Source organism: Callionymus lyra, chromosome 4 (assembly GCF_982586985.1).
Source record: "Callionymus lyra chromosome 4, fCalLyr1.hap1.1, whole genome shotgun sequence".
Classification (NCBI taxonomy): Eukaryota; Metazoa; Chordata; class Actinopteri; order Syngnathiformes; family Callionymidae; genus Callionymus; species Callionymus lyra.
The window spans coordinates 2,225,049-2,242,548 of NC_141821.1; the positions used below are offsets into that span (position 1 = coordinate 2,225,049).

General features: G+C 41.9%; 1 protein-coding gene across 2 annotated transcripts in view; it reads right to left on the reverse strand.

Moving 5' to 3' along the window:
* Positions 1 to 2,340: 2,340 nt before the first annotated feature.
* The window catches only part of LOC148080542 (inositol monophosphatase 1-like), a 23,210-nt gene continuing 8,050 nt past the window's right edge, over positions 2,341 to 17,500 (reverse strand). The window contains exons 4-10 of one of the 2 annotated variants that reach the window (XR_015710856.1): positions 17,086 to 17,190; positions 16,838 to 16,883; positions 16,554 to 16,662; positions 13,064 to 13,172; positions 12,852 to 13,003; positions 2,706 to 3,088; positions 2,341 to 2,662 (exon numbers count right to left, since the gene is read on the reverse strand). Coding sequence is in view for 1 of the 2 variants with exons in the window: in XM_087788433.1 (XP_087644559.1) it covers positions 2,976 to 3,088; positions 12,852 to 13,003; positions 13,064 to 13,172; positions 16,554 to 16,662; positions 16,838 to 16,883; positions 17,086 to 17,190 (634 nt within the window). In the remaining variant the exon portion in view is untranslated. Of the gene's footprint in view, positions 3,089 to 12,851; positions 13,004 to 13,063; positions 13,173 to 16,553; positions 16,663 to 16,837; positions 16,884 to 17,085; positions 17,191 to 17,500 lie in introns of both variants that reach the window. The other variant, XM_087788433.1, reaches the window with a different exon arrangement.

The following is a 17,500-nucleotide window of genomic DNA, read 5'->3' on the forward strand; positions in this document are numbered from 1 at the left end:
GTTTTTAAAAGACTCTCGATCAGGTCCAGGTCTCGTGACTCAAGGATGGTTTTTAAAAGACTCTCGATCAGGTCCAGGTCTCGTGACTCACGGATGGTTTTTATAAGACTCTCGATCAGGTCCAGGTCTCGATCAGGTCCAGGTCTCGTGACTCACGGATGGTTTTTAAAAGACTCTCGATCAGGTCCAGGTCTCGATCAGGTCCAGGTCTCGTGACTCACGGATGGTTTTTATAAGACTCTCGATCAGGTCCAGGTCTCGATCAGGTCCAGGTCTCGTGACTCACAGATGGTTTTTAAAAGACTCTCGTTCAGGTCCAGGTCTCGTGACTCACGGATGGTTTTTAAAAGACTCTCGATCAGGTCCAGGTCTCGTGACTCACGGATGGTTTTTAAAAGACTCTCGATCAGGTCCAGGTCTCGTGACTCACGGATGGTTTTTATAAGACTCTCGATCAGGTCCAGGTCTCGTGACTCAAGGATGGTTTTTAAAAGACTTCATGAAACAGTGTCATTATCTTCAGAGTCCACTAGATGGTAGTGATGTGTTGATGAAGCTTCATGAAACAGTGTCATTATCTTCAGAGTCCACTAGATGGTAGTCATGTGTTGATGAAGCTTCATGAAACAGTGTCATTATCTTCAGAGTCCACTAGATGGTAGTGATGTGTTGATGAAGCTTCATGAAACAGTGTCATTATCTTCAGAGTCCACTAGATGGTAGTGATGTGTTGATGAAGCTTCATGAAACAGTGTCATTATCTTCAGAGTCCACTAGATGGTAGTGATGTGTTGATGAAGCTTCATGAAACAGTGTCATTATCTTCAGAGTCCACTAGATGGTAGTGATGTGTTGATGAAGCTCCATGAAACAGTGTCATTATCTTCAGAGTCCACTAGATGGTAGTGATGTGTTGATGAAGCTTCATGAAACAGTGTCATTATCTTCAGAGTCCACTCATTGGTAGTGATGTGTTGATGAAGCTTCATGAAACAGTGTCATTATCTTCAGAGTCCACTAGATGGCAGTGATGTGTTGATGAAGCTTCATGAAACAGTGTCATTATCTTCAGAGTCCTCTAGATGGTAGTGATGTGTTGATGAAGCTTCATGAAACAGTGTCATTATCTTCAGAGTCCACTAGATGGTAGTGATGTGTTGATGAAGCTTCATGAAACAGTGTCATTATCTTCAGAGTCCTCTAGATGGTAGTGATGTGTTGATGAAGCTTCATGAAACAGTGTCATTATCTTCAGAGTCCTCTAGATGGTAGTGATGTGTTGATGAAGCTTCATGAAACAGTGTCATTATCTTCAGAGTCCACTAGATGGTAGTGATGTGTTGATGAAGCTTCATGAAACAGTGTCATTATCTTCAGAGTCCACTAGATGGTAGTGATGTGTTGATGAAGCTTCATGAAACAGTGTCATTATCTTCAGAGTCCACTAGATGGTAGTGATGTGTTGATGAAGCTTCATGAAACAGTTTCATTATCTTCAGAGTCCACTAGATGGTAGTGATGTGTTGATGAAGCTTCATGAAACAGTGTCATTATCTTCAGAGTCCACTAGATGGTAGTTATGTGTTGATGAAGCGTCATGAAACAGTGTCATTATCTTCAGAGGCCACTAGATGGTAGTGATGTGTTGATGAAGCTTCATGAAACAGTGTCATTATCTTCAGAGTCCACTAGATGGTAGTGATGTGTTAATGAAGCTTCATGAAACAGTGTCATTATCTTCAGAGTCCACTAGATGGTAGTGATGTGTTGATGAAGCTTCATGAAACAGTGTCATTATCTTCAGAGGCCACTAGATGATCAGTTGAACTTCACTCAAAGTACGTTTGTCAAAAGTGTTTCATTGTTTGATGGACAGAGGGACGGAGAGAACGAACAGCGACTATAAACCGAGAGCAAAAGTTAAAGTCAAGAGTCTCTTCTGGACGACATCGTTATCAAAGGACCTGCAACACTTGGATTTTCCTCCAGAAGGGCATCAGAGGTCAAACCTCCAGGAAGATACCAAAGACTTTTTTTTCATGGATGTTTATTCAGTGCAAAACAAGAGTCAAGATGAAGACGTCAGTGTCTGTCCTGGTCTGATGCAAGCCTGGCCGGTCATAATGTTTCGGCCCACCCTGGAGTCGTGTCATCAGCACTAACACAACTCCTGCTCCTGCGACGACAACATCCATCAGGACACGAGCGGAATTAATGCATTTCAAGAGTGATGATGTCACAAATCTTCACTTCCTGATGCGCTTGGATTATGAAGACGTGTCGACTCAGCAGAAGAACCTGCTGACGAGCCGATGATGAAGATGATGTTTTATGACGAGGTTTGAAGGAAGGAGCGTTGACACGTTTATTAGTGGCTTCAGTGGTCGGATACATGAAGGATGAGCAGAGAAGATGTCGAGAGCTCAGGAGGATCCACCTCAGATGGTCCACCTCAGATGATCCACCTCAGATGGTCCACCTCAGATGGTCCACCTCAGATGGTCCACCTCAGATGGTCCACCTCAGATGGTCCACCTCAGATGGTCCACCTCAGATGATCCACCTCAGATGATCCACCTCAGATGGTCCACCTCAGATGGTCCACCTCAGATGGATCCACCTCAGATGGTCCACCTCAGATGGTCCACCTCAGATGATCCACCTCAGATGGATCCACCTCAGATGGTCCACCTCAGATGGTCCACCTCAGATGATCCACCTCAGATGATCCACCTCAGATGATCCACCTCAGATGATCCACCTCAGATGGTCCACCTCAGATGATCCACCTCAGATGGTCCACCTCAGATGATCCACCTCAGATGGTCCACCTCAGATGGTCCACCTCAGATGATCCACCTCAGATGGTCCACCTCAGATGGTCCACCTCAGATGATCCACCTCAGATGATCCACCTCAGATGGTCCACCTCAGATGGTCCACCTCAGATGACCCACCTCAGATTATTGTTGCTGTTATTCGTCGTCGCGGCCGACGTCGAACTCCGTGATCTCCTTCGTGATGCGTTCTGCGATCTCCACGCTGCTCGCCACGATCATCCTGCGAGACATCAGGTCGAAGGTCGCGCCTGCAACGACAGACAAGTCAGAATTCTGAGGCGCTCTAGTAGAAGAACTCACATTTCTCCTTCAAACTCTTCACTAGTTTCTTTCAGGATCATTTTAAAATTCTGGTTCTTACTTTCAGATCTATTCATGGTCAGACCTTCATGATCTGATCCAGACTTACACCCCAGCTCGGGCTCTGAGGTCTGTGGATCAGAATCTACTGATGGTTCCTGAACTTCAGGACCAAATGTAGAAAATGTTAATGAAAGTTTAGTAAAGGTTTATGAAGATGTATTTAAGTCATTTATATTTATAGCGCTTTTCCAGACCAGGGTCACAAAGCACTTAAACAATCAAAATAATACTCAATAAAGTACATACTTTAAAGATCAAGATAATACTGAGACAAACACAATGTATTTAAATAAAATAAACAGTTTATTTCAGAAATAATCTGATTCCTCGAAACATGTTGCAGTAAAAAAAGTATATTCAGAGAATAAAGAGGTTTTGATACATTTTCTCTTGTGATCTTTCCGTGTGGACTTTGTATGTTGTCTCCGTGTTGCGTGGGTTTACTCCGGGGACTCCGGTTTCCTCCCACAGTTCCTTTAAAGTATATATTTTATTGAGTATTGTTTAAGCGCTTTGTGACCCTGGTCCGGAAAAGCTCTATAAATACAAATGACTTACTTACTTACAGTCCAGAAACATAAAGAGGTTGATTGAGAACTTGGTGAAATTGATCCGAGGTATGTGTGTGTGTGTGAATGGTTGTGTGTCGCCTCCTGTCCAGGGTGTCCCCTGCCTCTCGCCCTGTGATACTGGGATAAACTCCAGTCTTTAAAGCAGTAGAAAATGAATTTGTTTGTCAGTAAAAACATCACGTCACGTAAAACTATTACAAATAACCTAAGTTTCTTTCTCACGTTTTTATTCGTGAAAACACACGAAGGTCAGTTTCCTTTGCTCAACACTCAGAGTCTCTCGTGAGCAACAGGGCGTTGAACCGACAACCCATGAGGCGAGCGACGAAGAAAGGAAGTCGTTCTCATCACAGCCGCGATCAAAGGGCCGAAGCATCAAATGACTTTTTAATCTGCGGTTCTGCCGACGCACACTTAGATAGTAGACTCTTGATCGAATGTTTCTCCTCCTTTATGAGTCGTTAGCCACGAACGGGGAGGAAGAAGGAGAAGAAGGAGAAGAAGGAGAAGGAGAAGAAGAAGGAGAAGAAGGAGAAGAAGGAGAAGAAGGAGGAGAAGAAAGAGAAGAAGGTGGAGGAGAAGAAGAAGAAGAAGGAGAAGAAGGAGAAGAAGGAGAAGAAGAAGGAGAAGAAGGAGAAGAAGGAGAAGAAGGAGAAGAAGAAGGAGAAGAAGGAGAAGAAGAAGGAGAAGAAGGAGGAGAAGAAGGAGGAGGAGAAGAATAAGAAGGAGAAGAAGGAGAAGAAGGAGAAGAAGGAGAAGAAGGAGAAGGAGAAGAAGAAGGAGAAGAAGGAGAAGAAGGAGAAGATGAAGAAGAAGGAGGAGAAGAAGGAGAAGGAGAAGAAGAAGGAGAAGAAGGAGAAGAAGGAGAAGGAGAAGAAGAAGGAGAAGAAGGAGGAGAAGAAGGAGAAGAAGGAGAAGAAGGAGAAGAAGAAGAAGGAGAAGAAGGAGAAGAAGGAGAAGGAGAAGAAGAAGGAGAAGAAGGAGAAGAAGACTTTGACTTTTAAAATAACTTTATTGCAAAAAGTTCTTTACAAAGTTTTCATCCAAAGTGACATGTGCGACTCTTCAGTCGAGCCATTGTGCAAATTGTAGTGTATTTTCTTTCATTGCACAAATTTGTCCATTTTTCCCCCATTTTGTAAAAAACATTTCTGTGTTGTTGGTGACCCTGTGGAAGCAGAACTCCAGCCTCAGTCTGGATCTAATGTTCTGCTTCCACAGAGCCACCACACCCAGCGAGTGTCCATTCTGCAGCTGGTCCCTGCGGGTCAGATACACCGCCATCTTTGCCTCCCCCACCAGGTAGTTGAGGATCTGGCTTCTTTCTTTGTATTTTTTGGTGTATCTGACCCCGCCTATAAAAACAGGGACAGAGAACACCAGGTTAAAAAGACTAAAAACAACAGTTAAAACATTAAAAAACCCTGCCAGCCTCCCACACTCTTTAAAGATGTGGAAGGTGTTCTCTGGTTGGCTGCAGAATGGACACTCGTCTGAGACCCCGGGGTTAAAACGTGCTAAATAAGATTTACTTGCGATCGCCCCATGTAAAATCCTCCACTGGAGGTCACCTGTTCTCTTTCTCAGTGGTGGCTTGTACAGTGACCTCCACTGTGGGCCCCAGTCCCCAAGTCTGTCAGTCCATGTGTCAGTCGGTCGTCGTACAAGGGTCTTTTGGTTTAAAATCTTGACACAGTTCACATAAAAACTCCTCTTTGTGGCTTTGTGCACAGTTAGAACGTGTCTGTCCGTGGTGGTCAGGAGTGGGCTGTTGTCGTTGTCCCGGACCTCAGGGCTCAGGTGCAGGTCCGGGAAGAGGTCCGCTGGGTCCGGCTCCATCCCGCCGTCCGTGTATTGGTGGAGTAACGTTCTTTCTGGAGCCGTGATCCTTTTGTTCCACTCGTCCAGTGATTTCCCAGCGAACCTCTCGGAGCGTATCCCCAGTAATGTCCCGGCAGCCCGGGCGTCCGAGAGCGCCGGTCCCACAGCGTCCACGAGTTGCTGCAAGGATATGGTCTTGCTTCTGACCAGCGCCCCCGTCAGCCCAGGTAAAGTGCTGCTGCTGATGTCTAGCCTTGCTCCGTGGATCAGTGGCTGCTTTAAAAACCAGTGCAGAGAGTTAAAAACATGATTGTGGCTCCATTTAAAAAGCGAACACGCTTTAAAAACACCCTGATAAAAAGGAGGTACATTGTTAAGACTTAAAAGATTAAAATCTGTAAAAAACAGAGCTGTGTCCAGCCCCAGATTGTTGACACGCTTTAAAATCCAGCTGCTCACATCCCTCCACACCAAGCCTGAGGGACTGGTCAAGTACTTCTGGACAAACTGAAGTCTAAAAGTGGCAGTTCTACTGGCCAGGTGGATTAGGCCCTGGCCCCCTTCTTCACGAGGTAAAAACAAGACTGACTGTGGCACCCAATGGAACCCTCCCCAGAAGAAGTCGACCATCTTTGACTGTATTTTTTCGAGTAGGCCGGGGGGAGGGTTTAACACAGTGAGTTGGTGCCACAGCAGTGACGCCACAAGATTGTTTAAAACCAGTGTTCTTCCTCTAAAAGACATTTCTTTTTGTAGCCATTTCCATTTTGCAATTTTTCCTTCAATTTTCTCTAAAACACAATCCCAGTTCTTTCCTTCATATTTTTCGTTTCCTAAGAACACGCCAAGGTATTTAAAACCGTCGTTTTTCCATGCTAAGTTTTGGGGTAGAACTGGGGGGCCGTCCCGCCAACCGTTCAAAGATACGGCCTCACTTTTACCCCAGTTCACCCTCGCAGCAGACATGGTGGAAAAGTCATCGGTTAAAGTGATAAGTGCATTGAGATCCTGCTGATCTTTTGTTAAAACAACAACATCATCGGCGTATGAAGATAAAACTACATTTCTATTAAAACCCGGTAAAAACAGACCATGAACACTCCCGCGGATCTTATGAAGAAGGGGTTCCAGGGAGAGTGCATAGAGCATGCCCGACAGAGCGCAGCCCTGCCGAACACCTCTATGCACCCTAAAAGGTGCACACAAGCTGCCGTTCAATTTCAGCACACTCTCGATGTCACGGTACAGTACCTGGAATCTGGCGATGAGACCCTCGCTGAACCCAAGCTCACCCATGACTCTCCACAGGTAGTCGTGCTCAACGCGGTCGAACGCCTTTTCTTGATCTAGTGCGATCAAGCCCATGTCGGTGTCTGATGAACTGGAGACCTCCAGGACGTCTCGAATGAGGCAGACGTTGTCTGCCATCGACCTGCCAGGAACACAGTACGTTTGGTCCGGGTGGATGACCTCCTCCAGGACCTCCCTCAGCCGGATGGCGTAGGTTTTGGAGAGGATCTTATAGTCCGTGCAGAGGAGGGAGACTGGACGCCAGTTCTTTATATCAAGGAGGTTTCCTTTCTTCGGCAGGAGGGTGATGACGGCCCTCCTGCAGGACAGAGGAAGCAAGCCGGAATCCAGGCTTTCGTTAAAAACGTCCATGATATCAGGAGCAACGATGTCCCAGAAGGCTCTGTAGAACTCGACGCTGAGGCCGTCAATGCCGGGTGTTTTGCCGGTGGGCATGCTGGCTAGTGCGGCGTAGAGTTCTGGTAGCGTGAGTGGCCGCACCAGCCGCTCATCGGCCTCAGCGGAGATCCTGGGTAAACCTTGGCAAAAGTCATTAAAAAGTTCATGTTGCTCCCGATATTCACTCGCGTACAGTTGTTGATAAAAATCCACTGCTCTCTGCCGGATCTCCAAGTGTTCTGTAAGTTCTTGACCGTCTTCCGACAGTAGGCAGTGGATGAGCTTCCTCTGTCCTCGTTTCTTCTCCAGGCCGAAGAAGAAGGCAGTCGGGGCGTCCATCTCCTGGATGTTCTTCATCCTGGCCCGGACCATGGCTCCTTGGACCCTGGTGTCCAGCAGGTTGGCTAGATCTAGCCTTTTACTTTTGAGGGTTTCAATATACCCTCGATTTTCTGTGGCTAGCCCTTCTAGCTCCACAATCTGATCCTCCAGATCTCTGATTGATTCAGATACGTGATGTGTGACATCCAGAGTGTGCTGCTGGCATAAAAGTTTAATCTGGACTTTACCATGGTCCCACCACTGTCGAAGCGAAGTGAAGTCATTTTTCGTTTGTCTAAAATCATTCCAAAAATAACTAAGAACATCATAAAAGCTCTGGTCGCTGGTTAAAACACAGTTAAAATGCCAATAGGCGCTTTTTGGTAAAATATTTCTTATGAAAACATTGCATAAAACTAAACAGTGATCACTAAAAGCAATAGGCACAATCTGGCTTGTTTTAAAAACACTAAAATGGTGTTTAAAACAATAAAAGCGGTCAAGCCGTGCCAACGATACCCGATGTTCAGTTAGGTGGGACCATGAGTATCGTCTGCAGCTCGCGTGCATCCTCCTCCAAACGTCCACCAGACTATGGGATGTGAGCAGCTGTTTCAGAGCCTGTTGTGAAGCTGGATGAGGCTCTATGTGGTTCCTATCTAAAACATCTACAGTACAGTTAAAATCCCCACCTAAGAATATATAATCAGTGGAGCCACAATCATTCAACTTTACATTCATTTTTTCAAAGAGCGCGTTTCTCTCTGCACCTCGGTTCGAAGCATAAACGTTGATAAAAACCACAGAAAAGGAGTTAAAAACAGCTTCGGCTAAAAAGCACCTGCCGGGGACGATGTGCTCGACTCTGATAGAATTCGGGGTGAACGCTCTGGAGAATAAAAAGCCCACTCCTGCACTGAGGTTTGTGCCGTGGCTTAAAAACACTTCCCCTTCCCACTCCCTGGTCCAGTCAGTCTCGTTGTTACAGTCGCTGTGAGTCTCTTGTAGAAATAAAACATCGATGTGTTTGGATCTCATCGTGTCAAAGATAAAACCCCTCTTTTTAAAATCCCGAGCCCCGTTGGTGTTTAAACTTCCTACTTTGAAACTTCCCATTTTGAGACTTTAAGAAGTTGAAAAACAATACTTTTGTAAAAAGCCAAACAAAATTACCAGTCATTTTGCATTTTCACTTTCTGCATTATTTTCTTTATTCTATAAATCTCCGGGTCTGTAAAAGCTCCTTTGTATTTGTTACTGACATGTGTTCTCGCTGATAAATAGAACAGTTTAGCGTCTGGGAAATACTTTTCAATTTTTAGGCCCTTCACGTTCTTAGTTTCTATTAAGAAGTTTTTGAACATAGTCATGTTATATATTTTCTTTTCTTGACTCACAGAGAGAGAGACAGACAGGTCACTACTGTCTGATACAATGTCTCCCTCATCACTGCTGTCAGTGACCCCTGACCTTTGTTCTGTTTTTTTATTTATTCTGTCCATCACTCTGTCTGAAGGTTTGTTTATTTTCCCCTTCACTGCAGTGTTTGATTTTTTCCTTTTTAATTTCCTGGCTGTCTTTGGTTCCTGCTCCATCTCTTCCTCACTATCAGCTGTTTGAGTCCTTGTTGCTTCAAACTCTGTTTTGCTGATCGTTACTTTTTCAAAGGTTTTATTCACCTCACTCATTTCTACCCCTTCACCTGTCTCACTCGCCTGCTTGTCTCCCCCCTCACCTGTCTCACTCTCCTGCTTGTCTCCGCCCTCACCTGTCTCACTCGCCTGCTTGTCTCCGCCCTCACCTGTCTCACTCGCCTGCTTGTCTCCCCCCTCACCTGTCTCACTCGCCTGCTTGTCTCCCCCCTCACCTGTCTCACTCGCCTTCTTGTCTCCCCCCCCCACCTGTCTCACACGCCTTCTTGTCTCCCCCCCCACCAGTCTCATTTATCCGTTTTTCACCCACTCCTCCCGTCTCACTCTCACCTGTCTCCCTCTCTTCAGTCATCGCGACGATGACGTCACCGCTCTCACCTGTCAGAGTTGCGTCCGCGGCTCCAGCCCGCTCAGCCCCACCCGACTCCCCCGGACCGGATCGCCCCGCGGGAGTTCGCCGCCCACCGGACCCGGATGGACCGGGGTCCGGGGCAGCGGCGCGCTGTCCGTCGGAACCGGGCGGGTCCGATTCGGGCCGGCGCGGACACGCTCTGGCCAGGTGTCCCTCCCCATTACAACTGTAACACCTCATATTCAAGGACGAGGCGAACATCAAGTAATCAAAGTTGTCCACCTTGATAACGAACTTGATGTCCAGATCCTCGTCCTTCTTGTCCAGGATCATAAACGTCTGTCGCCTGTGCGACACGACGTGCTGTAACAGCGGAGACTTACATCCAGACACGATCTTCTTTAACGGAGAAGCTACCTTTCCGTGTCTGGAAAGCTCTCGGACCAGCAGCTCGTCGCCGATGAAAGGGGGAACGTTCGACAGCAGGACCCGTGTCGCAGGCTGAACCAGAGGTTGAACCTGCTCCAGGACCCCGCCGACCACGACCCCCTCCTCCACCAGACGATTCGCCAGATCCAGTCTGGTCACGAACAACACCACGGCACCGTTCATCCGTGCTGCCGATCTAATGTTGGCGTGACCAACCTTCTCCCCCACCGCCAGTGCTACCTCCTCCAGGGCTAACCTGGAGCCGGCGCCCACCTTGACGCCGTGCTTCCTAGTCAACCCGGTGAAATCACCCGTTACCACCATAGTGACGTCACACGCCGACCAGGTGAAGCCTGGTCGGCAAAAAACACCTTTTAAACGAAAAGATTCTTATAACACCCTTCACCAAGTGAAAACTATAACATTTACTAAGTTATATACGAAAGAAAGATATAGATAGAGCCCGAAAAAACACACTTTCTCAGACCTTTCACTCTCTGCTCCTCTCACACACCTCCACTCACGTGAAGAAGAAGAAGAAGGAGAAGAAGGAGGAGAAGAAGGGGGAGGAGAAGAATAAGAAGGAGAAGAAGGAGAAGAAGGAGAAGGAGAAGAAGGAGAAGAAGAAGAAGAAGAAGGAGGAGAGGAAGGAGAAGAAGGAGAAGAAGGAGGAGAAGAAGGAGGAGGAGAAGAATAAGAAGGAGAAGAAGGAGAAGAAGGAGAAGGAGAAGGAGAAGGAGAAGAAGGAGAAGAAGAAGAAGGAGAAGAAGGAGGAGAAGAAGGAGGAGAAGAAGGAGAAGAAGAAGAAGGAGAAGAGAGTGTGGATCTGAAGTCAAACGGTGGACGTTAAGCGCCGACGAATCCCGTCCAAAACCATCTTTCACGCGACTCACGACAGGCTGGCGTCCAAACGTTCACGAGCAGGAACCTTCCAGTAAGTCTGTCTCCGGGGAAATCAGGGCGAGAGCAGATGGTTAAGGACTGGTTGACGAACTCTGAAGGTCACGGTGCTTCACACATGAGGAACATCTCATCGTTGGAGTGAAGAACCGATCGTCAGCGTCAGTGGATGTTGTTGTTTGACTTCGAACGCCGTCGAGAGTCGCTTTCAAAGTGTTTATCAGCCATTAAGAGCTGCTGGTGTGTGTGTGTATGTGTGTGTGTGTGTGTGTGTGTGTGTGTGTGTGTGTGTGTGTGTGTGTGTGTGTTTATGTGCGTGTGTGAGTGTGAGTGTGACTGTGTGTGTGTGTGTGTGTGTGTGTGTGTGTGTGTGTGTGTGTGTGTGTGTGTGTGTGTGTGTGTGTGTGTGTGTGTGTGTGTGTGTGTGTGTGTGTGAGAGTGTGTGTGTGTGTGTGTGAGAGTGTGTGTGTGTGTGTGTGTGTGATACTGTTTGTGTTTTATGATACTGTCTCTTTGAAACACCAACTGTTTCTGAAAATTGTTTGATTATAGTTGAAAATTGTTGGATTATAGTTGAAAATTGTTGGATTATAGTTGAAAATTGTTGGATTATAGTTGAAAATTGTTGGATTATAGTTGAAAATTGTTTGATTATAGTTGAAAATTGTTGGATTATAGTTGAAAATTGTTTGATTATAGTTGAAAATTGTTGGATTATAGTTGAAAATTGTTTGATTATAGTTGAAAATTGTTGGATTATAGTTGAAAATTGTTTGATTATAGTTGAAAATTGTTTGATTATAGTTGAAAATTGTTTGATTATAGTTGAAAATTGTTTGATTATAGTTGAAAATTGTTGGATTATAATTGAAAATTGTTGGATTATAGTTGAAAATTGTTTGATTATAGTTGAAAATTGTTGGATTATAGTTGAAAATTGTTTGATTATAGTTGAAAATTGTTGGATTATAATTGAAAATTGTTGGATTATAGTTGAAAATTGTTGGATTATAGTTGAAAATTGTTTGATTATAGTTGAAAATTGTTGGATTATAGTTGAAAATTGTTTGATTATAGTTGATAATTGTTTGATTATAGTTGAAAATTGTTGGATTATAGTTGAAAATTGTTGGATTATAGTTGAAAATTGTTGGATTATAGTTGAAAATTGTTTGATTATATTTGAAAATTGTTGGATTATAGTTGAAAATTGTTTGATTATAATTGAAAATTGTTTGATTATAGTTGAAAATTGTTGGATTATAGTTGAAAATTGTTTGATTATAATTGAAAATTGTTTGATTATAGTTGAAAATTGTTGGATTATAGTTGAAAATTGTTTGATTATATTTGAAAATTGTTGGATTATAGTTGAAAATTGTTGGATTATAGTTGAAAATTGTTTGATTATAGTTGATAATTGTTTGATTATAGTTGAAAATTGTTTGATTATAGTTTAAAATTGTTTGATTCTAGTTGAAAATTGTTTGATTATAGTTTAAAATTGTTTGATTCTAGTTGAAAATTGTTTGATTATAGTTGAAAATTGTTTGATTCTAGTTGAAAATTGTTTGATTATAGTTGAATATTGTTTGATTATAGTTGAAAATTGTTTGATTCTAGTTGAAAATTGTTGGATTATAGTTGAAAATTGTTTGATTCTAGTTGAAAATTGTTTGATTATAGTTGAATATTGTTGGATTATAGTTGAAAATTGTTTGATTATAGTTGAAAATTGTTGGATTATACATGTATTGATTACAAGTCTATACAGTGGAAGAACATGTCAAATGTTTAACGACTGCAGTCATTAAATAAGACATGTGTTGCTCAAGCGCGTGTAGAAATCGAACCATCGTGTTGCTTCACAAAAACTCATCATGTGACCAAACGCCCTGCGAGAGCGACTGACCTGAGATGTCCACCACGACCCCCCCGGCCTCCCTGACGATGGCGGCGCCCCCTGCCATGTCCCAGCAGTGGATGCCCATGTGGTAGTAGGCGTCCGCGGCGCCGCACGCCACCAGACACATGTTGACGGCGGCGCTGCCCGGCGAGCGGACGCTGAGACGAAGGCGTGTTATTGGTGACAGTTCCTCCTCCAGAAGATGATCTCCTGCTCACCCGTGCACCGGCAGCGTCAGGATCTTCCTGATGTTGGACAGCATGGTGTTGAACTGCTGAGGGTCTTTCTTGAAGTTCAGTTCCGTCAGGACCAGAGACTGGTGGATGTCTGAGGAACACAAGCAGGTCCATCAGCAGGTTTGATGGGACGCTGCTGCCCCCTGGTGGAGCCGCCGCTGAACTGCAGCCGACGCTTGGTTTGAAAGACGATTAAAACCAACTGAACATGAAGCAACAAAACTATTGTGAAGATTTAAACACATTTCAAACTCATTTAATGTAGTTTAGATTTAGACACATTAAGATTTAAAATCATGTTTTTGTTTTTTACCAAAGTAAAAGTAAACAATGATCATAAACTTTTAAACTGAACCTTGAGCTGAATATTTGTGGATCCATTAAACACTAAACGTACTTAAAGTTCTGTATAGCCAGTGTTTCATTTATATATTTTTATCTGTATATGAAAAAAGTTTTGTTTTATTCAGCCTTGATGTTGATGTCACTTCAGCGCCCCCTAGGGACCACTGATGCTGCTCACGTGGTCCATAAATAAACGGTGAAGATTTCTCTTCTAAAACCTTTTTTAATTGAATGTTGGAATAAAGCCGGTGTGACGACTGCTTTCAAAATGTTGGAGCTGATATTTGTAACCATTATTCTTGTGTATTATCGTGGTGAGTATTTTAAATATTAGTACCATTAGAAACAGTCAAAGTACTTTGACTACTTTTATCACCATCATTGTCATTAATATTACGACAACTAGACAGTTTTGTAAATAGTATTTTTTTTAAGGAGGTTATTATCAAACAGGAGCTCTTTGTACTTCATGAAGTCATTTAATCAAAGTTTAGTTTTACATACATGTGTTTTTCTACCACGGTTTTCACAGATTGACATGTTTTGATTTTGTACGCGAGCGTGTCACTGAGACGCTCAGATACTCAAGCAAGGTTTGAAGTGATGGATTTAAATGAATCCTCGAATGTTTAAACGTCTACGGCTCGACTCCATCGTCTGCCGCGGTGGAGAAATCAAGCCCCCGGTCGAGCTCACAGAAGTAAATGTGTCCCGACGACATGTTGATGGAATAAAAACATTAAAACAAAGAAAACTTTCTGAAGTTGTTGTTTTTTACGTGATGATATATCAACAGTTCGGTCAGACTAGACGTTCCTGAACAGGTTTAACAGACGCTGAAGTTTTTTGTTATTTTCTTGAACTTTCCTCGATTCAAATTAAAAATCCTCTCCAGATACAGATGTAAACATCAGTTCTTTCATGTCCACCTTTGATAAAACTCAAGTCACTTAAAAGCTATTTTCTGACGTCTTCCTCCTTTTATTTTCAAGTCATTATTTCAACAATAGTATCTTGAAAGATTTGTTCATCGTCTCCGTAATAAATTATTATTATTATCTCCTTTATTTGATCCATTTATTTAATATTTTTATTTTTGGGAGTTTTTGCTTCATTGACTTTAATGTTATCTAGGCCTGTGTTGATCATTTCCACGTAGAAGAGGAAGCATCTTCTACCTCCGGAGTTAGTTAGTTGTTTAAAAGTGACACGAGGATGAAGAGTTATTTGGAGTTACACGGATGGTTTGGTAAACTAGTTAGTTATTGATGCTATAGTTCTCTGAATAACTCTTCATATGTTATGTTAACATACCAGGTTCTCACTTCATGTAACGGAACATTATTCTGTTGTTGCCTCTAGTTTTATTTTAACTTTCAAGATCACATGTCTGTTCTTGGATTTTATTGAATAAATTTCCCCCAAAAACACGACTTATACTCCAGTGCGACTTATATATGTTTTTACTTCTTTATTATGTATTTTATGGAGACACTTATAGTCCAGAGAATACTGTACTCACACCTGCACATTATTAGGTGAAAGAAAAAAAAACAACATCAATATCTTCAATTGTTTGATTATAGTTGAAAATTGTTGGATTATAGTTGAAAATTGTTTGATTATAGTTGAATATTGTTTGATTATAGTTGAAAATTGTTGGATTATAGTTGAATATTGTTTGATTATAGTTGATAATTGTTTGATTATAGTTGAAAATTGTTGGATTATAGTTGAAAATTGTTTGATTATAGTTGAATATTGTTTGATTATAGTTGAATATTGTTTGATTATAGTTGATAATTGTTTGATTATAGTTGAAAATTGTTTGATTATAGTTGATAATTGTTGGATTATAGTTGATAATTGTTTGATTATATTTGAAAATTGTTGGATTATAGTTGAAAATTGTTTGATTATAGTTGAAAATTGTTGGATTATAGTTGAAAATTGTTTGATTATAGTTGAAAATTGTTTGATTATAGTTGAAAATTGTTGGATTATAGTTGAAAATTGTTTGATTATAGTTGAAAATTGTTGGATTATAGTTGAATATTGTTTGATTATAGTTGAAAATTGTTGGATTATAGTTGAAAATTGTTGGATTATAGTTGAAAATTGTTGGATTATAGTTGAAAATTGTTTGATTATAATTGAATATTGTTTGATTATAGTTGAAAATTGTTTGATTATAGTTGAATATTGTTTGATTATAGTTGAAAATTGTTTGATTATAGTTGAAAATTGTTTGATTATAGTTGAATATTGTTTGATTATAGTTGAAAATTGTTGGATTATAGTTGAAAATTGTTGGATTATAGTTGAATATTGTTTGATTATAGTTGAAAATTGTTGGATTATAGTTGAAAATTGTTTGATTATAGTTGAATATTGTTTGATTATAGTTGAAAATTGTTTGATTATAGTTGAAAATTGTTTGATTATAGTTGAATATTGTTTGATTATAGTTGAAAATTGTTGGATTATAGTTGAAAATTGTTGGATTATAGTTGAAAATTGTTGGATTATAGTTGAAAATTGTTGGATTATAGTTGAAAATTGTTTGATTATAATTGAATATTGTTTGATTATAGTTGAAAATTGTTTGATTATAGTTGAATATTGTTTGATTATAGTTGAAAATTGTTTGATTATAGTTGAAAATTGTTTGATTATAGTTGAATATTGTTTGATTATAGTTGAAAATTGTTGGATTATAGTTGAAAATTGTTTGATTATAGTTGAATATTGTTTGATTATAGTTGAAAATTGTTGGATTATAGTTGAAAATTGTTTGATTATAGTTGAATATTGTTTGATTATAGTTGAAAATTGTTTGATTATAGTTGAAAATTGTTTGATTATAGTTGAATATTGTTTGATTATAGTTGAAAATTGTTGGATTATAGTTGAAAATTGTTGGATTATAGTTGAAAATTGTTGGATTATAGTTGAAAATTGTTGGATTATAGTTGAAAATTATCGCACTTATATTTCCGATATCGTGCCCCTCATCCCGACTATAACGTTGCCCGGAGAATCCACCTGAGACCCAGACTTCCCTCCATCACACTCATTCATGGCTCCATCAGAGACGTGTCGACCCCTGAACCCCGAGAACGCTCACCTGTCTGGCCCGACACCTTGATGGCGACGCCGTTGCAGAACGCCCCCTTGCCCCTGCGAGCCGAGTACATCTTGTCCTCCACGCAGCTGTAGACCATCCCGAACTCGATCTGCGAGCGTCAGACGAGGCTGATTAACGGCGAGAGCTTTCAAAAATAGACAGAACCCACAGATGGATGATTGGGGGCAATTAGGGCGTAATGATGATAATAATTGAGGCGTTTCCGCGTCTTCAGACGGTGAATCTTTTCCCCCCCGAACGAAAGGAGAAACAGTGGGACCCACCTCTTTGTTCACGGTGAAGCCCACGGATACAGACACGAACGGGAACCTGTGGACGGGAATCACAACATGAGGCCCGGCTTTAATGAAGTCCCTCTGGGTTTAGGAATCCGTGTCTATTATCAGCCGACAGTTTTCACGGAGGCTCGTCTAATTATCCCCGACAGAGACGCCTCGCGCCGGGAAGCTAATTAAAAGATTAAAATAGTCCCGGAGATAAACTCCACTCCAGTCAGGTGTGATTTCTCTACCTGTGGACGAAGTTGGTGGTGCCGTCGATGGGGTCGATGATCCAGGTGGGCTCGTCGGTGAGGAGGCTGGGGGCTCCGGCCGCCACCGACTCCTCGCCTATGAAGCTGCAGACAAGATGTGACTTTATTTTCTGTTTTTAAGATGTTTGCATTGAATGTTCTGATATATTTACATCTGTATCCAACAGAGCCATCATTAAACAACAAATATATATATATATATATATATATATATGTATATATACACACATTCTTTTTTTTTCTTAATTATAAGGTATTCATTTGAAACTGGACTAAATCCAACCACCGTTTGATTGAAGGTTGATTTGAAGGTTCGCCAGCAGGGGGCAGTAATGAAGTGACTTCTTCGTGTTAAAGGAGGAATTCAATCATAAACCTTTTTAATGATTTAAAA